Consider the following 19,171-nt stretch of genomic DNA (forward strand, 5'->3'; position numbering starts at 1 on the left):
GCAAGGGAAGTGTTGAGGGTCTGCAGACGATTGCACAACACTCTTTTAAGCACAGGTGTGTGGGGGAATGTGTGTGTGTGTTTGTGTGTGTTTGTGTGCCGGTGTAATTGGGGGCAGGAGTTCTTGAAGAGAGAATCATCAGTGTAAGTGCCCATACATGTCTTCCATTGAAGACGAGGGGGTACAGAAGTGGAACTTTGCAGGGTTTTGAAGTGGGGGTTTAACATCACTGCTTGGAGATAAAGGGTGCAGCCCCAAAGGGGTCTAGGTCCACCTGCGGTGGCTGCTGCTGTGGGGGTCCGCTGCAGACGACCAGCTCGGTGAAAGGCACCGCCCCAAAATCATCCATGATGTTTCCGCTACCCCCCAGAGCCCCCCCGTGCAGCGAACCAGCCCGCGGCCTCCCATTGGCTGTGCCCCCGTCGCCCCCGTGCCCCGGCGGGTGGAAAGGCTTGGCCCCAAAGGGGTCCAGGGGGGGGGCCAGTGCGTGGTCCTCTGAGGGTGGCCCCTTGTCCTTGGCCCCATCCCCGGGCCCTGTGGTGGCGACGCTGATGTTCTCCTTGGAGTCCGAGGCGCTCAGGAACTCGTTGCTGCTCTGCGAGTCGCGGCGGCCGACCCGCCTCAGTCGCCGCGTGCGCTCCGGTGTGCGGAAGCTGGGCTTGCCGCCCTTGCGACCGCCGGTGGGCGTGCCGTGGTGCCGCTTGCTGCCATTGCCCCCGGGAGCTCCGTCGCCACCGCCGGCAGCTGCCTCCTGCTTGCTGCGGCGTTGCCGTGACGACAGCTTCTGCAGGCTGCGCTGCTGCTGCTGCTTCTGTTGCTGCTCCAGCTGCTCCTCAGCGTCGAGCTGGCCGGCGCCACCCTGCTGGTCGGCATGCTGCTCCTGAAGCTCGTGCAGCACCAGCAGCTCCTCCGGCTCCTCCTGCTCCTCCTGCTCCTCCTGCTGCTGTTGTTGCTGTTCGCCACTGGTGCTCGCAGGCTGGCAAGAGGGCTGGAAGGGGGAGAAACCAAAGGGGTCGATTGGCAGCGTCACCGGCTGGCTAGACTGCACTACTTGCCCCGGGTGGCTGTTACTAGGGGAGACAGGAGGGGTTTGGGGAGGGGGCCGGGAGAGGTTCCGGGAGAAGGGTGCTCGGCTGAAGACGTCGGGCTCCTGCCCTGCCGGGGGAAAGGGGGCTCGGCTGAACACATCTGCGGTGGTCTCAGGTGCTGAGCTCACAAACGGGACGAACCCGAATACATCCACTCCCGGCACCCCTCCTTCGATACCAGCACCCCCACTCACTGCTGATGCTGATGCTGAGGCTGCGTCGCCGGTCACCTTGGTGATGTCTTGGTCTATCGGCAGCCTGCCTCCACCTCCTGCTGCTGCTCCAGGTTTGGCCTTCCTCTGCTCTCCGTCAGAGTCATCCTCTTCCTCCCCCTCACCCTCCTCCTCCTCATCTGAGTCCATCAGCAGAGGCCGCTGGCCCAGCACCTCCGGTTCCGCCTCATCGGGCTCGGCCTCCTCCGGCTCGCTGTTGAGGCCTTCGTCGTCCTCCTCCGCCTCGTCCTCGTCCTCGCTGCTCTTGGGTGACGGTGGGTCTGACTCGAAGTCGCTATCGGACTCGTCGGGGCGGCGATGCGGTGCAGGGCCCGACGTGGCCTGATGTCTGCCTGCCCGGGGTTCCTTGGCTGAGGAAGACGAGGAGGGCGACAAGGAAGGTGGAGGCTGGGTGGCGGGGGCGATAATGATAGGGTATTCAAACGGGGCAAGAACTGGAGTCACAGCTGCTACTGGTGTACTGGGCTCCACACTAGGCTGATCAGGGCTGCACACACCACTGGGACCTGAGAGAGAAAGAAAAAAGAGAGAGAGAGAGAGAGAGATCAGTAGTCAAATATACAGTACATGATCATACACATGGATGGGAATGGAAATTGCATTACTCTAAAGGCGATTTGACCACGACCAGTCACTCGGTTCAATTCCTTTTAGAGAGGGAGACACTAGCATACTGTGCCCTGGCCCACAGGACCTTTACCAGTGACCACTGGCATACTGGGCCCTGGTCTTTTTTTGTTACATAAAAATACGCATCAAAAGATAATCTGTAAAACAAATGTGGTCCAAAAAAAAAAAACCTCCCTTTGAATTTGATTAAATTAGAAACAAAAAAGATTTACCCTCAAAGCTACAGTATGCTCCAGAAAGGCTGTTGTGCAGATGGACAGTGTCTTTACACTGTCAGGCTTTAGGGATAACAATGTGCTGGGGTGGCTGTGGGCGGGGGGGGGCTTCTTAAGAGCAGGAACATGATTGCTGCTTTTGTTTCCGACAGTGTAACAGGGCTTCTTAGCTCAAGTAAGTTCTCTAATATGACTATGGCGAGGTATTAAAAAAAACACAAAGCTGGATTACTGGCTGATGCTCTCTTTTTTGAGTGTCGCTGGGTGTGACCTTCCATGACATCTCTGGGGCGTCTTATTACCCCCCACGCACACATGCCCCCTCCTTCCCTTTCCCTTTCCCTTGGGCCAGAGACAAATCCCAACAGTTTGTGCAGTATTAAAACAGAAGGCGTAAAAGAAAGAGAATTAGAGAACTCATATGGTAGGAAAGCTGCTCTCCTCTCCTGACCTCCTCCAACAAACCCCCCCTCGGCTCGCTGGGACAGTGCCTGGCCCCGAGACCAGATGCCGCAACCCGGCTGAGACACAACTCTCCAAGCCCAGCTGCCCTTCGCACAGTCCACCAAATCGGCCCACGCGGCAGACGATTCCGGAGCGTATCTGGCCCGGATCCGGCGGTGACCTGGTGGACACGGGTGGAGCCGTGCATTCACCGAAAGTGTCACTGAGCAACAACAGATGAATTGACATACTTTCATTATAGAACAGTTACAATAACTCTTTTGAGGGTCAAATGGTATCTCTGATCAACTCAACCCATTTTGTGTCTCTGTAATGAATGATACAAAGTAAGTTAGTTCAAACTGTACTTGGCACTATATTAGATTTTGTGTGCATCCCTTTTTATAAAAAAGTTGTTTTCTGCCTTGCCAAATGACACAGACTGTTTACGTTTGCAGCTTTTAAAATTTCAAATACGCTTTCGATCACTGACAGATGGAGGCTGCAAACTCAATTTAAGGCATTTTTGTCACAACACACACAGGTTACAGCATGCAATAAGTGGTGCAGGAAATAAATAAATGAATAGAGCACATGCCACTCCACTTTAAATACATTTCACACTCCACCCTTCCAGGAACCAAATTACTTTTGGGGCGATATGCAACAGTGATGGAACTGGAAGACACGACTTAAAAAGTGATAGTATTAACTAGTGAGCTTTGAAGCGGTTCTATTTATAATGTTCCTGTGGCTGCGCGCTTCCCTCTCTCTCCAGGAGTACAGTGCGACCCCATGCTGTGCAGACACACACAGAAATCTGCTCGCCTCCCCGCGCTCCAAACTGGCAGCTCGAGCAGGGGGAGAAGCCAAGACTGGAATGAAGACGTGTAGAGAGGAAAAAAACATATCTAATTGTGGGTTTTTATGTTTTTTTTTTTTTGGGGGGGGGGGGGGGGGGTCATGCCTAGAAAGAACCCGAGCATGAATCCAATCTGGGCCAGTGTATGAACATGAGAAGTGGATCCTGGAGGGTCTATGTGGGGCATGGGTACGTGAGTGAAAGATCCTGGAGGGTCTATGTGGGGCATGGGTACGTGAGTGAAAGATCTGCAAACGCTGCAACCCTGAACTGAGGGGGAAAAAGGAAAAGAAAGAGCAGCTGAGACTGCTGAGGTCCATTTCAGTGTCTGAGTCAAGAGTGTAAAAAAGCCCTGATGGCCAGAGAGGCTGGAAAAGATCCAGCGCCACATCAGAACCACATCCACCCAAGACAGAGCCCTCATGTGTGGGGGGAGGCCGTCTGGGAATGGACCTCTCCGAGAGAGAGCTCGTGGCACAGGAGTCAATTGGAGAAGAAAAAGAGAGGAAAAAAAAGAGAAATGATTTGAGATGGGAATGGATGTTTGGTGTATGGATACATCAAGGCCATACTGGTGGGGTCTGCATGGAGAGAGACGGAGGGAGCCCAGAGAGCGGCTCACCCAGTAACAAATCTCCATAAGATCTGGGCCAAATCTGTCCTGTAATGATCTGCACCAAGAGGAGCAGGAGGAGGAGGAGGAGCAGAGAGGTATGGCAGAAGGGAAAGACTCAGCATCTGTTTGGGCTCTGCCATCACAGATTACATGACTACACGACACATCCAATCAAGACCTGACATCTCCACAGCAGAGGGCACAATAGAACAACTCTAATCGTGCAAGGAGATCGAGAACACCTGGTGGCACACACACACACACTCATTATCTGGCCGATGTTCTTTTGAGTGGTGGAGGGGTTGATGTAGTCAGATTAAGGGTGTGGGGGGGATTCCATCAAACAAGGCCTGACGACACACAAGGTTAGCGGGCCGGTGTGTGTGTTAGTTTGTTTGTCAGAAGGGAGGGGTACCCTTGCAAGACGTGCTGACACAGAGGGTTTAAAGAGCTGTGTGTGTGTGCGCGCATGTGTGTGTCAGACAGAGAGGGTGAAAGCATACTGGCCAAGTCATGAAAGGCGAGGGACGCCACATGGCCTCCCAGAGGATTACCCATAAGCACCATGGTGTGGAGGGACCAGCTGCTGGAGAACGACACCAACAGGTCTGTTCTGTAATCAGTCCAGGCTGCCAGAGGCCCACTGTCATGTTCATGTTCGATATGCAGCAGGATGACTCGGGTCAGTTTTCCTGTGTGGAGTGTTATTACGAACCCGAGGCCTTGTCCCCAAAAATCTTATCGTGCTATTCTCAGACATACTGCCTTTGTATGAATATGCTAGACAAAAAGTATTCCAAAGCAAGTACCACTTGCCCCTTTAACCACTCAGCTATTAGCATTGCTAGCATCTCATCTCATGCTTTTTGGGTGAATGGTCCGTGTCACACGAACATAAAAAAAACTAGACGGGACAGCTCAGCAGCATTCTCAGTAGAGCTGCCTCAAACATGCCTTCTTGTGGCTGCATTGGCTTCAGTGCAGCAGCTCCTGGTACGGGATGGACACGGGTTTGGCGTTTGGTTGTGTTAGTGCTCATCAGTTTTGTGCGACTCTGAGGAGTGATTGTTGCCGTTCACTGGTGCTTTCCTAATGGGATTAAGGCTACATAAACTACGGCGAGCAGAAACCCACACTCCTCCTCCCCCCCGCCCCCCCATCAACTCCAACATTAGTATTCAGGCAGACTGGAGCCACATCCGTTTTCAGTCTCGTTTGAAATGCGGCAAACAAACCAAAGGTGTGTCTGTCAGAAAGATGATCGACTCTCTCCCTCTCCTTGGTTTACATAAAAAATCTCCAAGATTATCGTGATGTTATTACCTTAACATAATCTGACTGGGGCCCTTCTCTTGTTAAAATGTTTCCCTCCTCTATATCAACCTATTTCATGTGACTGGTCTCAATTTACAGTCTGCTATGACAACAGGGAAACATGGATATTTGTCATTTGGATAAATAATTTTGCATTGGTACATTTCTCAGACCAAACATTTTCAAACCTGTTCAACTTCCACATTATCTCGAGTCACTTGCGGAGATCACAGCAGCATTTTGGCAAATGCTTTTGTATATTCATGCAAAAGGGTATCATTAGCTGTTAAGTCTTATCCCCCCAAAATATCTAGGTACAGTGGGGAAAATAAGTATTTGAACCCCTACCGATTTTGCAAGTTTGGCCACTTACAAAGAAATGTGTGATCTTGAATTGTATTGGTAGGTGTATTTTAACAGTGAGAAACAGAATATCAACAAAAAAAAAAATCAGAAAACTGCATTTTATAATATTTATGACTTTAATTGCATTTGATGCAAAAAATAAGTATTTGAACCCCCAAGCAAACAGCAAGAATGCTGGCTCACAATGACCAGTTACAGTGCCACTTTAAAGTATGTGAACCCCTTGACCACTTAGGAGTTTTCTGTTGTTTTACCATGATTTTTCATTTTTTTCATCACCAATTTTCCATAGAAGGAATGTCAGGTTTATGTTTATCATTTGCATGTACTTTTTTTAGAGGGAATTGTTTGAGTAGCCAAAAGACTACATGAAACATGGAATTAGTCCATTTCAAAAGTAAGTGAACCCCCAGCTGAATTGGTAAAGTCAAGCAGGTAACAGATTCAGTGAAATTTATTTGGGTGCTTAATTAGTCAATTAAGCAAACCGATCATCTGAGACATCCTTAGGGAAAGGTTTGGGCAACACAGATTAAAAGAGGGAGGAAACCAACCAAACTACTGTAGTGCCAAGGTGTACACACACAGATCAACAATGCCGAAAGGAAACGAGATATCCGAGAACATCAGGAAGAAGGTTCTGACAGCCCATCAGTCTTGGGAAAGCTATAAGACCATCTCCAAAAGATTCCAGCTCCATCCATCCATCCAAGACAAATAATTTAGAAATGGAGGGCATTCAACATGACCGCATCTCTGCCTAGAAGTGGACGCCCATCAAGACCATCACCAAGAAGCACCAGAAGAAGAATAAATCAGGTAAAAGTCAACCCACACATCACCTCTAAAGAGTTTCAGACCTCTCTGGCAGCATCTGGGGTAAATGTACATGGGTCTACAATCAGACGAAAATTTAATAGACATGACATTCATGATCGGGTTGCTAGAAGGAAGCCTCTGCTCTCAAGAAAGAACAAAACTGCCCTTTTCATCTTTGCCCGAGAGCACTTGGATAAACCAAAGGCCTTCTTGAAGTCCCTTCTTTAAACAGATGAGTCCGAGATAGAATTATTTTGTCACGATCAAAACCAACAATTTTCGTCTGATTGTAGACCCATGCACATTTACCCCAGATGCTGCCAGAGAGGTGCGAAACTCTTTAGAGGTGATGTGTGGGTTGACTTTTACCTGATTTATTCTTCTTCTGGTGCTTCTTGGTGATGGTCTTGATGGGCGTCCACTTCTAGGCAGAGATGCGGTCATGTTGAATGCCCTCCATTTCAAAATGATTTGTCTTGGATGGATGGATGGAGCTGGAATCTTTTGGAGATGGTCTTATAGCTTTCCCAAGACTGATGGGCTGTCAGTACCTTCTTCCTGATGTTCTCGAATATCTCGTTTCCTCTCGGCATTGTTGATCTGTGTGGGTACACCTTGGCACTACAGTAGTTTGGTTGGTTTCCTCTCTCTTTTAATCTGTGTTGCCCAAACCTTTCCCTAAGGATGTCTCAGATGATCGGTTTGCTCAATTGACTAATTATTCACCCAAATAAGTTTCACTGAATCTGTTACCTGCTTGACTTTATCAATTCAGCTGGGGGTTCACTTACTTTTGAAATGGACTAATTCCATGTTTCATGTAGTTTTTCAGCTTCTCAAACAATTTCCTCTAAACAAGTACATGCAAATGATAAACATAAACCTGACATTTCATCTATGGAAAATTGGTGATAAAAAAATGAAAAATCATGGTAAAACAACAGAAAACGCTTAAGTGCTCAAGGGGTTCACATACTTTCAAGTGGCACTGTATGTGCCCAAGAAGCACACAGATTAGTCCTCATTAGGTCTAACAAGGTACACCTGATCTCAACTGGTGACGTTTATATAGAAAAACCTGTCCAAAGAATCATCTTCATCCTCACCACCATGGGCAAGACCAAAGAGTTGTCCAAGGACGTCAAAGATAAGATTGTAGACCTGCACAAGGCTGGAATGGCCTACAAAACCATTGGCAAGCAGCTTGGTGAGAAGCAGACAACTATTGGTGCTATTATTCGTAAATGGAAGCAACACCAAACAAATGTTAATCGCTCTAGGTCTGGGGCTCCATGCAAGATATCCCCTCGTGCGGTATCAGTGATCATTCGAAAGGTGCAGAATAACCCCAGAACTACACAGGGGGAGCTTGTGAATGATCTCAAGGCAGCTGGGACCAAAGTCACCAAGAAAACCATTGGCAACACACCACGCCGTAATTTTTTGAAGCACTGCAGCACTCGCAAGGTCCCCCTGCTCAAGGAAGCGCATGTACAGGTCCATCTGAAGTTTGCCATTGCACAGTTGAATGGTTCTAAGGAGGATTGGGAGACAGAATGTGGTCAGATGATACCAAAATCAAGCTCTTTGGCATCAACTCGACTTGCCGTGTTTGACAGGGGGGGGAATGCTGAATATGACCCCAAGAGTACATCATACCCACCATCAAGCATGGAGGTGGAAACATTATGCTTTGGGGCTGTTTCTCTGCCAAGGGTACAGGACGACTCCACCGCATCAAGGGGACTATGGATGGGGCCATGTAACGTGGAATATTGGGCTTGAACCTCATTCCCTCCCATTGAAAACGCAACCTTAAAGATTTGGAGAGGATCTGCAAAGAGGAGTGGACCAAAATCCCTCCTGAGCTGTGTGTAAACCTGGTGACCAACTACAAGAAACGTCTGACGTCTGTGCTTGCCAACAAGGGTTATTCCACCAAGTACTAAGTCATTTTTGTCAGTCAGTTTTGCTAGGGGTTCAAATACTTATTTTTTTGCATCAAATGCAAATAAAGTCATAAATGTTATAAAATGCATTTTTCTGGATTTTTTTGTTGATATTCTGTTTCTCCCTGTTAATATACACCTACCATTACAATTATAGATCACACATTTCTTTGCAAGTGGCCAAACTTGTTAAATTGCCAGGGGTTCAAATGCTTATTTTACCCACTGTATGCAATTGGGTCCAACCAGTCATTATGTGTCAACCACGTTTTAGTGTCATGATACTTTTGGAATGTTGATAAATAACTTTGAAAACTTATATGTTTACTTCTGATTCAAATTGAATCAATCCTCATCAAAGGCAGCAGGTGAGAGTAAAGCCTCATAGGCCACCAAGCCAGAGTGGATGTGCCAGGCCAGCATCAGTGTGACACTATATCAGACATGTGTTCAGTCATGTCGAACTACTAGGCTATACAGAACACAACATCTTACCTTCCTTATGGGAAATCATCCACAGGGATCGCATTCACGAGAAAGGGAGGGGTTTTGTTAAAATAAGCAGCATGCCAATTTACTTGCATACTGTATGTGGTCATTTGGGTCACTGTAGCCTTCACCACAAGCCGCATTTGGGAATGGTTGGGTGGACTCAAAAGAATGCTGATTACTGCTCTATCCATTTTACTTTATCAATGGCAAAGTTATTTTCCTGAACAAAGGTGAAATGTCTATGATTTATCATGATGGGATAATACATGACATTACCCAACTCTTCAGAGTGCATCTCCCTTCCTAACTTGCAGTTCTACTTGTAATGAATTTGCACTTACATTCCTGCACTTTGTTTCTATTTCTTATGTAAAATAGTATTTATTGTTACACTAGGTCTTTATTGCTCGTAGCTTGACTGTTCTCTCTCTTGTATGTCGCTTTGGACAAAAGCGTCTGCTAAATGACTAAATGTAAATGTACTTGGTACTCAGAGAATGTATCTACATTATCCCACTGTTTCTCAACTCATAAATTACTGAGTGAAAGAGATACATCAAAAAGCTAAATTTGAAATAAGGAATACATTTTCTAGGATACAATTTTATCCTGACAGCATGACTGAAGTATTTTGAAAAATAGTCACTCCATGACAAAAAGGACTTGCCTTTTAGTGGCACTGAGATAGCTACTGATTACTTCTTTTTGAGAAGCGTTTCGAATGAGTCATGGGCTTTTGCAGGTAATTCACTGTGTGCTGCTGTTTGAAAATGTTACGGATGATTTGAGAAATGCACCACAGCGACTGAGAAAAATAAATCCCCAATCAGACAAACACAAGAGCTTAAGACAAGAAAGAACAAAAGAGCTTTTCACAGCCCTTTCTAACCATATTGGTTTCCACAGCTTGGTCACTCTGAAAAAGATTTGGAGTCATGATGTAGTCCATGTTTTAGATATTATCATGATAAGTCAGACAGTGTATCTGACAATTACTACAAGATCAATCTAGACTGTCTCCAAATAAGGAAACAGAACAGTTCTTCAGATCAAGCACCTCTAAAAAGTAGTAATTTGACTCATTTGGGAAACATGATGCAATAGCGCATTCTGGTATTTGAAGTAAGACAGCCATATCAGTTACGTAAATAAGATGAATCAGAACATCTTGCCCTTGTGGTACAGTGGTGGTAAGACCCTACCAACCTAGAACACAAATACCCGTGCACTGGGCTTGGACCTCTGGAATAAAAACCAACCAGGGAAATATGTGATGCTTTTTCAATGTTTTTATTTTTCATTAGCATTTTGAAAAAGAGACACAGTTACAGTATGTTACAAGGTCATTTACAGAAAGTTCCGTCATCTGGCATCTGTGTACAGAGCGTCATGGATAACCTCTGCACCTTAATGCATTATATAGGTGTGTGTATAGTTTTATATATATATATATATATATATATATATATATATATATATATTTATGTGGTTTGTATATGTCAGCTTCAATATTTGCATGAGGTCTTAGTCAGAAGGTGCTGTCGGCTAAAGGTCTTCAGCTCTTCCAGCCAGGTCATAACTCACAGTTCTGTTTGAAATTAGCAGTAGAGGTCAACCATGGTTCCTGTGTGAACACAGAGTAATTTGGGGCAACAGATCCCTTTGTAAGAGGAGAATGAAGTGTGTGTGTGTGTGTGTGTGTGTGTGTGTGTGTGTGTGTGTGTGTGTCAGAGAGAGAGAGCGATTGAGAGTTTGTCTGTGTGTGCGTGTGTGTGTTAGTGTGTGTGTGTGCGTGCGTGCATGTGTTGACTTGTGTGGCAGAGAAGGCCTGGAAACCCAACTGGTTTAGTAGGGAAGCACCACCCTGACCTGTTAGCACGCAGCCTTAGCCTTAAGCGCTAACCCCTTAGACCCCAGCAAGCATGACCAGAGACTCATGACCGAAGCAAGCCTTCAAAGGGGCCCGGTTAGCTCAGCTAGGCTGATTTCCGAATCGACCCAACTGGTTCTGTAGGTCTGCGTTAAAGCACTTCTGTTACACGCTAGTAGTGCAGTATTAGTATTTAACATTTTTTTTTTACATTATTTTTTAAATGCAACTTCTACTAACCAGATGCAATCTTTCCACCAATATCCCACTCAAACAAGATGTTTCTGAGAATGGCTGTCTTACTAAAAACAACATGGCAAGAGTTCATCATAATGAAAAACGAATAATAAAAAAATAAAAAAAGACTTTGTTCTGAAATGCGTGTGCAGCATATCAGAACTTGCGTGGACTCAGGAGATGAATTCAGGAGATGAAAGAACAAACAAACAAAAAAAGAACAAACAAACAAAAACAAACCAACAAACAAATTAAATGCATGTAGCACAAACACCTAGAATCCAGCTGAAGGATTCTCTCTGGCTTCATATGGTTGACTTACCTTTGGCAAACAGAAAACTTGTATGAAACGTGACAGAGTGAGGGTGTGAAAGAACAAGCCGCCCATCCCTGCCATCTACCGTGTACAGCACGATGGTGCACTGAGATGAGTTTAGCTTGGCGTTAGTGACGGATGAGGTATGAGTGGTTGTCATCACCTTCTTCACCAGGGGAGATCCAGCGTTATGGTTGTTTTATTTTCTTCACAAAAGCCAGAACCAAACACCTGGAAAAACTGAGATATCTCAAGCAAAATAGGAATGCCAAATTTCAAGAGCTTTGAGTTGGTGAAGAGGGAAAATAATAATGATAAAAAAAAATAATAAAAAAAAAACAAGTGCAGAGGCGAAAACATGGTTTCTTACTGTTGGAGCGCTTTGTTTCACACCATCAGAAGACCACTGTTTATGCACGCTCAAACGTTTCAACAGATCAAGGACACACTGCTGTCCATAATGCTGGAATCCTCCCCATGCTAATATGAGATGAAAAATGAAAGAAAGAAAGAAAGAAAGGAGAGACACAAAGAAAGTAGAGAGAGGCTCCTATAGCACAACCTGTAGCGGTTGTGAGAGATAAAGTCCTTTTCAGTTCTTCAAAAGCATAGAACTTCTTTCTATGGAACCAAACCCCTTTCTATATATGCCAGCACACGACCAAAAGCCTGGAATGAAATCTACTCAAGCAGTGGAAGGCCACCTGCTAGTGAGTAGCTCACAAGTAAACCCAGAGATGTGTAAAGAAAATATGCCCGGTAGCCCGGTTTTCTGCCTCCTTCTGCCCCTGACGGTCCTCCATCCCCCCCAGACCTCAAACTAAAAATGGAGCAGCCTGATAACTGGCAGCTCACCAACTCGTCACAGCTTTAAGCGTTAAACAATTAACAAAAATAAACTACGGTAAATCAGGAAACAAAACAAACATCGGGGCATCTCGAAGGCAGCCAGCATGACGTCTGTTTTTGACTGCAGTGGTGTTTCACCCTAGCCTGTGGAATCACCTCAAGATGTCTGAGACGCAACTCTTTCTTTAGAAAACTGTTAGAAAGAGTGTACTTTGCCCTTCTTTCAAGGCGATCCAAGGAGAGATACACCTGTACTATAACAAACTGTAAACATGCCATCATTTTCTCTGCTTCTTCACAGCTTCTTTACTTTGTGATTTAGCTTGTCTGTCATTTCTAAGTTCTCCCTTCTCTTGTAATGACATTTGATCAGTTTTCCCTTAAGCAGTCTCGTTGACCATTCACATATCTATGGGCTATATTACACACTGACATGTCTGCTGGACACAGTCACACCATGAACTTGACCATGAAGTGTGTGTGCATCACATGATTGACAGGGGAACAACTCAGAAAACACTGGACTGGGGCGGCTCCGACCCTGATCTGATTGGACAGTGGTGAGATCAGAAGCAGGCCCATTCCAGAATAATCCACTTCCTAGGAATGGAGTCGGGTCAAGGTGACCCTTCACATTTGCTTCTCAAATGTCATTTCAACGCCAACAACAGCCCTGGACCAGCGCTCCAGGATATGACTTATTCTCTCTCAATCGATCAAATCAAAACTGAAGCTGTCAGTTAATCCACATCATCCACAACACAGCTCTATGTATTGGGGATGATGTCACACACATTAGATCTATCTATCCGTATAGTTATATAGTTTTCTAGTTCCCATAAGCCTATTGACTCAGTTAGTCAGAGAGCATCCTGTGACCCACACACACACACACACACACACACACACACACACACCAGCATAAAGTGCAAGGGTTAAGCAGACTCTACTGTGCCAGCCTCAGGGAGGGCACAGGAGAGAAAGAGGAGAGGAAGAGGAAGGAGAGGAGATGAAGGTGGCGGGTGGGAGAGGGACAAGCCAGGGTTCCCATGGATAAGAGCACAGAATCGAAGCGACAGCCACGAGAAATGGATGAAAGACAAAATAAAACACACATAATCGGAATGCCCTTGTTATTGAAAACAAAAAAAGAGGCATTTTCCAAATGCGTTAAAACACTACCTCACATTTTTCCTTGGACACACGCAGAGATGCGTATGACTAAAGCACATGTGCCACTTTATGAGATAGGGCTTCTCTATTGCTATCAGTCTATCCTACAGCACATACATTCCCATGAGGCTGGGCCAGTTTCTAAGGTTTGGACTGTATGTAAAAGCCAACATGACAAAGACACTTACAAACTATGTCTAATTAAACTCTCTTATAGTTTGCCCTGGAATGGCGTCTGACAAGGGGAAGGAACACCGGCTCCTGTTTGAAATTCATGTAGGAATACTTCACACAGACACACATACACACACGAACGCATGTGCAAGTAGGCACACTTGCATATACACACACACACACACACACACACACACACACACACACACTTGGCCCTGACAGAAATTCTTAGCATGTGTATTTCTTTGTCAGTTGGGACTCTTGACTGGTGGCAGATGAGAACTGATTCTTTGTAGATTTCATTTTTTTTGTTCAGTTCCACACACTCACATCTAGCCCCTAACATGGGGAGTTATTTGGGGGGGGCGGGGTGTGTTTGTGTGTGTGTGTGTGTGTAGTGGGGGGGGTAGATTTAGTGGTTTAGGAGTGGGCAGAATTGGAGTCAGAATGAGGGTACAGGACATGGAAGATACCCCCACAAGGATGACTGGGGGAGGTGTAGGAGGAAGGGCTCTCGTAGCTGGGGTGGTTTCTTCATAGAGGGTGGATTGGGGGAGAGGGGGTCGGGCCTCCCGCCTCTAAAACTTGCCTGCGCTAGCCAGGAAGGGCACAGAGCCGAAGGGGTCCTCAGGGAGGGGCTGGGAGGGGGTGGGAGGCTGCAGCTGCAGAGGCTGCCGGTCCGAGCTGGTCTCTACACTAGTGGTTCTCTCCACTGGCTTCTCTGTGAGGAGGAGAAACACACACGCAGCAAGGGTTAGCATGAATGACTTCAGTTTCACGTCAACACTCAACTGAAGATTCAGGGCTGGAGTTTGGAATATTTAGCATTAACCATATCAACCTACAAGACTACTATAATGTTCAGTCTCTGATAAAATGGTACATTTATAAATATAGATTTAATTCATCTCAAACCCATAAAAGTCTGCTCTTTGTAAAAATAGTACCGCGTGCATTAAAGCGGCTAAATTCATCTCACAGACACAGGCGGATAGGTGAGGAACTCCACCCTGGGAGCAGTTGAAAGCATGGTCTATTTGTTCCTACAGTGCCCTCTGCTGGACATATGGAGCACAGGCAACTGGTGGAGAAGCCAGCTGTGCTGATAGGTGTTTCCGGTTCTCTCTTTTAACACTACACATTACAAACTGGTAAAAGGTGACTGCCTGGGTGTGACTAGGTGTGGATAATGTACATTAACTGTATTTGACAGAATTGCAAAAACACATGCTACAATTTCAACAATGTAACTCTTGGTATAAGTCATTATTCATAACTGTTTTGTTCAACAAAAAAAAATCCCAATACGACACTTTATAAATGGTGTGCCATGCCTGTTTCGCTTTCAGCTCTCCCTACTACCCTCCCCCATTAAGGCTGGGATTAGGGCTACGGGAAGATAGTCTGAAGTATTGTCTTTTCCTAACCCCTTTTCCTTGACCTCCATGGAAAACGGCATTATGTCAATGAAAGATGTGAGGTAGAATTTATAAGGAAAAGACAACTGCAGTGCTACGAGTATCCGACTGCACTTACACTAGGCTACTAATTATGCTACAGACGATGTTATTGACGTGGGTCATGTGGATTGGGTTGTTGTTGTATAGTGGAGTGATACTATCTCCTTCCCTGGAAGCTCCAGTGTAGCCTATGCTAAAGGAGACACGAAAGGAAGCACGGAAGCTCCTTTCTTAATCATTTAGAGATTTTAGGTATCACTTGGATACATCCGGGTAATTTCATTCAATAAGGAACCTTTCTAAGCCAAAAAGACTGTCTGAATGGGGCCAAAGTGTAGAGCAGGTGGTATGTTGGGGTATGTTGGGGGTATTTGGGGGTATTTGGGGGTATGTTGGGGTATGTTGGGGGTATGTTGGTGGTATTTGGGGGTGTGTTGGGGTATGTTGGGGGTATGTTGGGGGTATGTTGGGCACTTGCTTGCTCTCAGCAGGTCAAACTCGCGGTCCAGCAGCTCCTCCTCCGTGAGCTTGGAAAAGTTGTCGTCTCCGAAAGGGTTCCAGCCGGCGATGTCAGGTGGGTGGCTTACAGTCGGGGTGGTGGGCGACAACAGCACATCTGGACTCTGGGCCACGGGGTTTCTACTGCAAGGAGGGAGGAGGAGGAAAGAAAGAAAGAAAGAAAAAGCGAGAGAGAAAGAGAGAGAAGGCAAGAGGAAAGGATGGGACACAGTAATGAAAGATAGAGGGGTAAACACAATGTTAAAGATCTCTTTTCTCCACAGTCGACCCCTATAGGATGTGGCTTTGCTTTTGAACGCAAAGGGAGCGCACAGTTTATGACTGTAGGCCTGTTGGCCTGGTAAACTATGGGTACTTGTGACAAGCAAAGACAATCCTGATGATAAATCCATCTTATGTATGTTTAGTGGTACCCGGGTCAAGATTCATTAGTGGTACCCGGGTCAAGATTCATGCAAGTACTAGCAGATGTTGGACTACACATGTAAGCATCAGATGGTGATGGTGGACAGAGGCGCACCCACGTAAAATAATAGCGGTGGATATAGGATGCTCACAGCTGTGTGGGGCCTTCTCCTCTTAATCAACTTATCATGATAAATGGCTTGATGTGGGCATAAATGGGTTCTAGGAGAGTCGATATAATGTAAAGATATAAATGTAATATAGTATTAGATATAATGTGTATAATTTAGTAGATATAATGTGTATAATGTAGTAGATAGTGAATGGGTAAGGCGAAACAGGTGTTTCATTCATTTCTCCATGAATGAGTATCAGATGTGAAATGTTGGCACATGCATATGGATGGTTGGTTGGGGTGGCAGTGTTACCTGGGGTTAGTGTATGGAGGCTCCACAGGGGAGAGAGCGGTGTGGGTGGAGGAAGGCGTAGCGGCATGATAGGAGCCCAGCGGAGTCTGGAACTCCAGCGGAGAGGTGGTGAGATAGGGGAGCTGCTGCTGGGGATGATGATGCTGTTGTTGTTGCTGTTGTTGCTGTTGTTGTTGGTGGTGCTGCAGGGCAAAGGCTTGCTGATACTGCTGCATCTGTGCAGGAAGGGCAAGGGAGTGGGTAATTAGCCACACATGCTAATGCTACATAAGATATGGACGTCGTCAGTGTTTCGTTGCAGTGTTCATGTCATTCACATTCAGTCACTTAGCAGACGCGGCCTTTGTCCAAAGTGACGTACAAGGGAGAGAACAGTCAAGCTACGAGCCATATAGACCAAGTGTAACAATAAATACTACCTCGTAGAATTATGACTATAAATGTGAAACGTAATTGTTAATGATACAAATATTCTCGTATTTATTATTATCAATTATTTTAATCCGAGGATGTCTGTAGAGTTGACGTGAACGCAATCACCAACGGGTTCTCACAAATTCAACCGTTAACCCTTTTACTGTAATACGGAGTTTTTTCAAATGTCATTCCTCAAAGTGATTCCTCAAATAACCACAAGATGGCCCGTGGAATCGAATTTGAGAAGATTCCGGCAAAGTTACGACTTTGCAAAAACAACGTAAGAGAAACGCTTCCGCTGCATTCCCGCACGCTTGAAAATGTGTTCATAAGCAGCCGAAGTCTTCTCGGCTGGGTTCCTTCGATTAGTTTCTTAGATTGATGCGCGTTCTCGTGAAAGTGGATTTGCATACATACACGCCCCGCCAGCTCCTTATTAGTAGACGCAATTTTAGAAACGTATGCTGTCGCAATCTCCCGAATCCACCTCGTAACAGGTGTTCATTAATAAGGTGGAGATATTGTATTACGTTGAACGTCCGAAGTCCGTAAAACACATTTAAGTAGTCACTTTTTTTTTTTTTAAATCGAAAAATAGTCACCATAGGTGTGAAGACCGGTCCCGAGTAGGAGTATAAATTGCAGTCAGTCCTGTCTTTCGAAATGGCTACCATAGGGGTGAAGACTGGCCACGAGTAGTGGTATAAAATGCAATAAATTCATGACTTAGATCTTAGAGATTGGGTTTAGTGTTTATTTTTTTTTATAAATACTACCTCGTAGAATTATGACTATAAATGTGAAACGTAATTGTTAATGAATATTCTCGTATTTATTATTATCATAATTATTTTAATCCGAGGATGTCTGTAGAGTTGACGTGAACGCAATCACCAACGGGTTCTCACAAATTCAACCGTTAACCCTTTTACTGTAATACGGAGTTTTTTCAAATGTCATTCCTCAACGCGATTCCTCAAATAACCACAAGATGGCCCGTGGAATCGCATTTGAGAAGATTCCGGCAAAATTACGACTGCTATTTCGCGTTCTGAAAGTCGTCTGAAGTTCAGAAGAAAGCACAGAAGAAAAAACTATGGAGAATGCAAATGTTTTCCTAAATGTTTCCGAAGTGGAGTTCCTTCTGAAATCCTTCTGAAAGTCTTCCCAACTGCTGTCGAGAATGAGGCCCAATGTCATTAGCCTCACATTCTAATGCTACATCAACAGACATGGTAGGATAGAGTCATGAGCCAACACACTACTCTCACATTACCACAATAGAAATGAAAGCCAAACAACTCCTCCATAGGACCTGCACAGAAATTGTACCTACCACATGCACCTAGGGAAATATATACCATAAATGCATAACGCAACTCTGAAATCGACAGCAAAAAATGGCAAGTGCAAGTATTCTGACTGCAATGGCTTCCAATTACATCTAAGATATTATCTTAATGACTTGGCTGCAACTACTACTATTCCATACTGCTTAATGATTAAAGCATGAAATTAGAACAGAAAAGGGAGCTTTACGTCTGTTCTTAATGGATGGACAGCTATGCCAACGAGCCAGTGAACTGACTGCAACCACTTTGGCATCTCCTCATAGCTCTGCAACTTTTCATTCAGTGTTTACATAGAGCCTCTGAAACGCCTCTTCCTGTTTCTCGGACCGTTTTCCTCCTCCACTGATCTGCTGAGGTGGGTCACCATCGGTCGTCGGTTCAGAACCGTCTGTCGGAAACCCGACGGTGGCCAGGAGGGGAACCGACTGAGAAGTCGCGATGGCAAGCACCCCGCCCACCCCCACCCGGAACTCTCCGCAGCGCTGTAATTGCTTCATATGTTGCAATTTAACACAGAGTCGCTCGATTTCACCCTCTACTCCCACCCCCACACAGCCCACCTCCACACCAATCCCCTAAGGGTCCAGCCCGCACCAGATTGCCTTGCGACGAAACAGATGGTCGCCATTCACTGGAAAACAAGCTAAAAACAGCGCTGGGCGCACAAGAGTGTATTTAGAGGAGTTTCAGCCTGCCCCACGCTCTTTTTCAGAGAGAGAGAGAGAGAGAGAGAGAGAGAGAGAGAGACAGACAGAGAGTAGGAGAGAGAGAGAGAGAGACAGAGAGAGAGAGAGAGAGATAGATAGAGAAAGAGAGAGAGAGAGAGAAAGAGAGAGAAAGCGAGAGAGAGAGAGAGAGGGAGAGTGCAAGTTTGAGATGGAAAGTGATAATATAAGAAGTGCGCGATAGAGATCTCTCTGTGTGAGGGAGAACTACAAGTTTC

At 45.7% G+C, this 19,171-nt stretch overlaps 1 protein-coding gene across 1 annotated transcript in view; it reads right to left on the bottom strand.

Moving 5' to 3' along the window:
- Positions 1 to 226: 226 nt before the first annotated feature.
- bmp2k (BMP2 inducible kinase) overlaps positions 227 to 19,171 on the bottom strand; it is a gene marked incomplete at its 3' end in the record, with an annotated part of 65,114 nt that continues 46,169 nt past the window's right edge. The window contains 5 exon segments of the mRNA XM_080852497.1: positions 227 to 1,827; positions 14,237 to 14,366; positions 15,582 to 15,584; positions 15,587 to 15,749; positions 16,460 to 16,674. Coding sequence (XP_080708623.1) covers positions 227 to 1,827; positions 14,237 to 14,366; positions 15,582 to 15,584; positions 15,587 to 15,749; positions 16,460 to 16,674 — 2,112 coding nt within the window.

The sequence above is a fragment of the Sprattus sprattus genome (genome assembly GCF_963457725.1).
Source record: "Sprattus sprattus genome assembly, chromosome: 15".
NCBI classification, from domain to species: domain Eukaryota; kingdom Metazoa; phylum Chordata; class Actinopteri; order Clupeiformes; family Clupeidae; genus Sprattus; species Sprattus sprattus.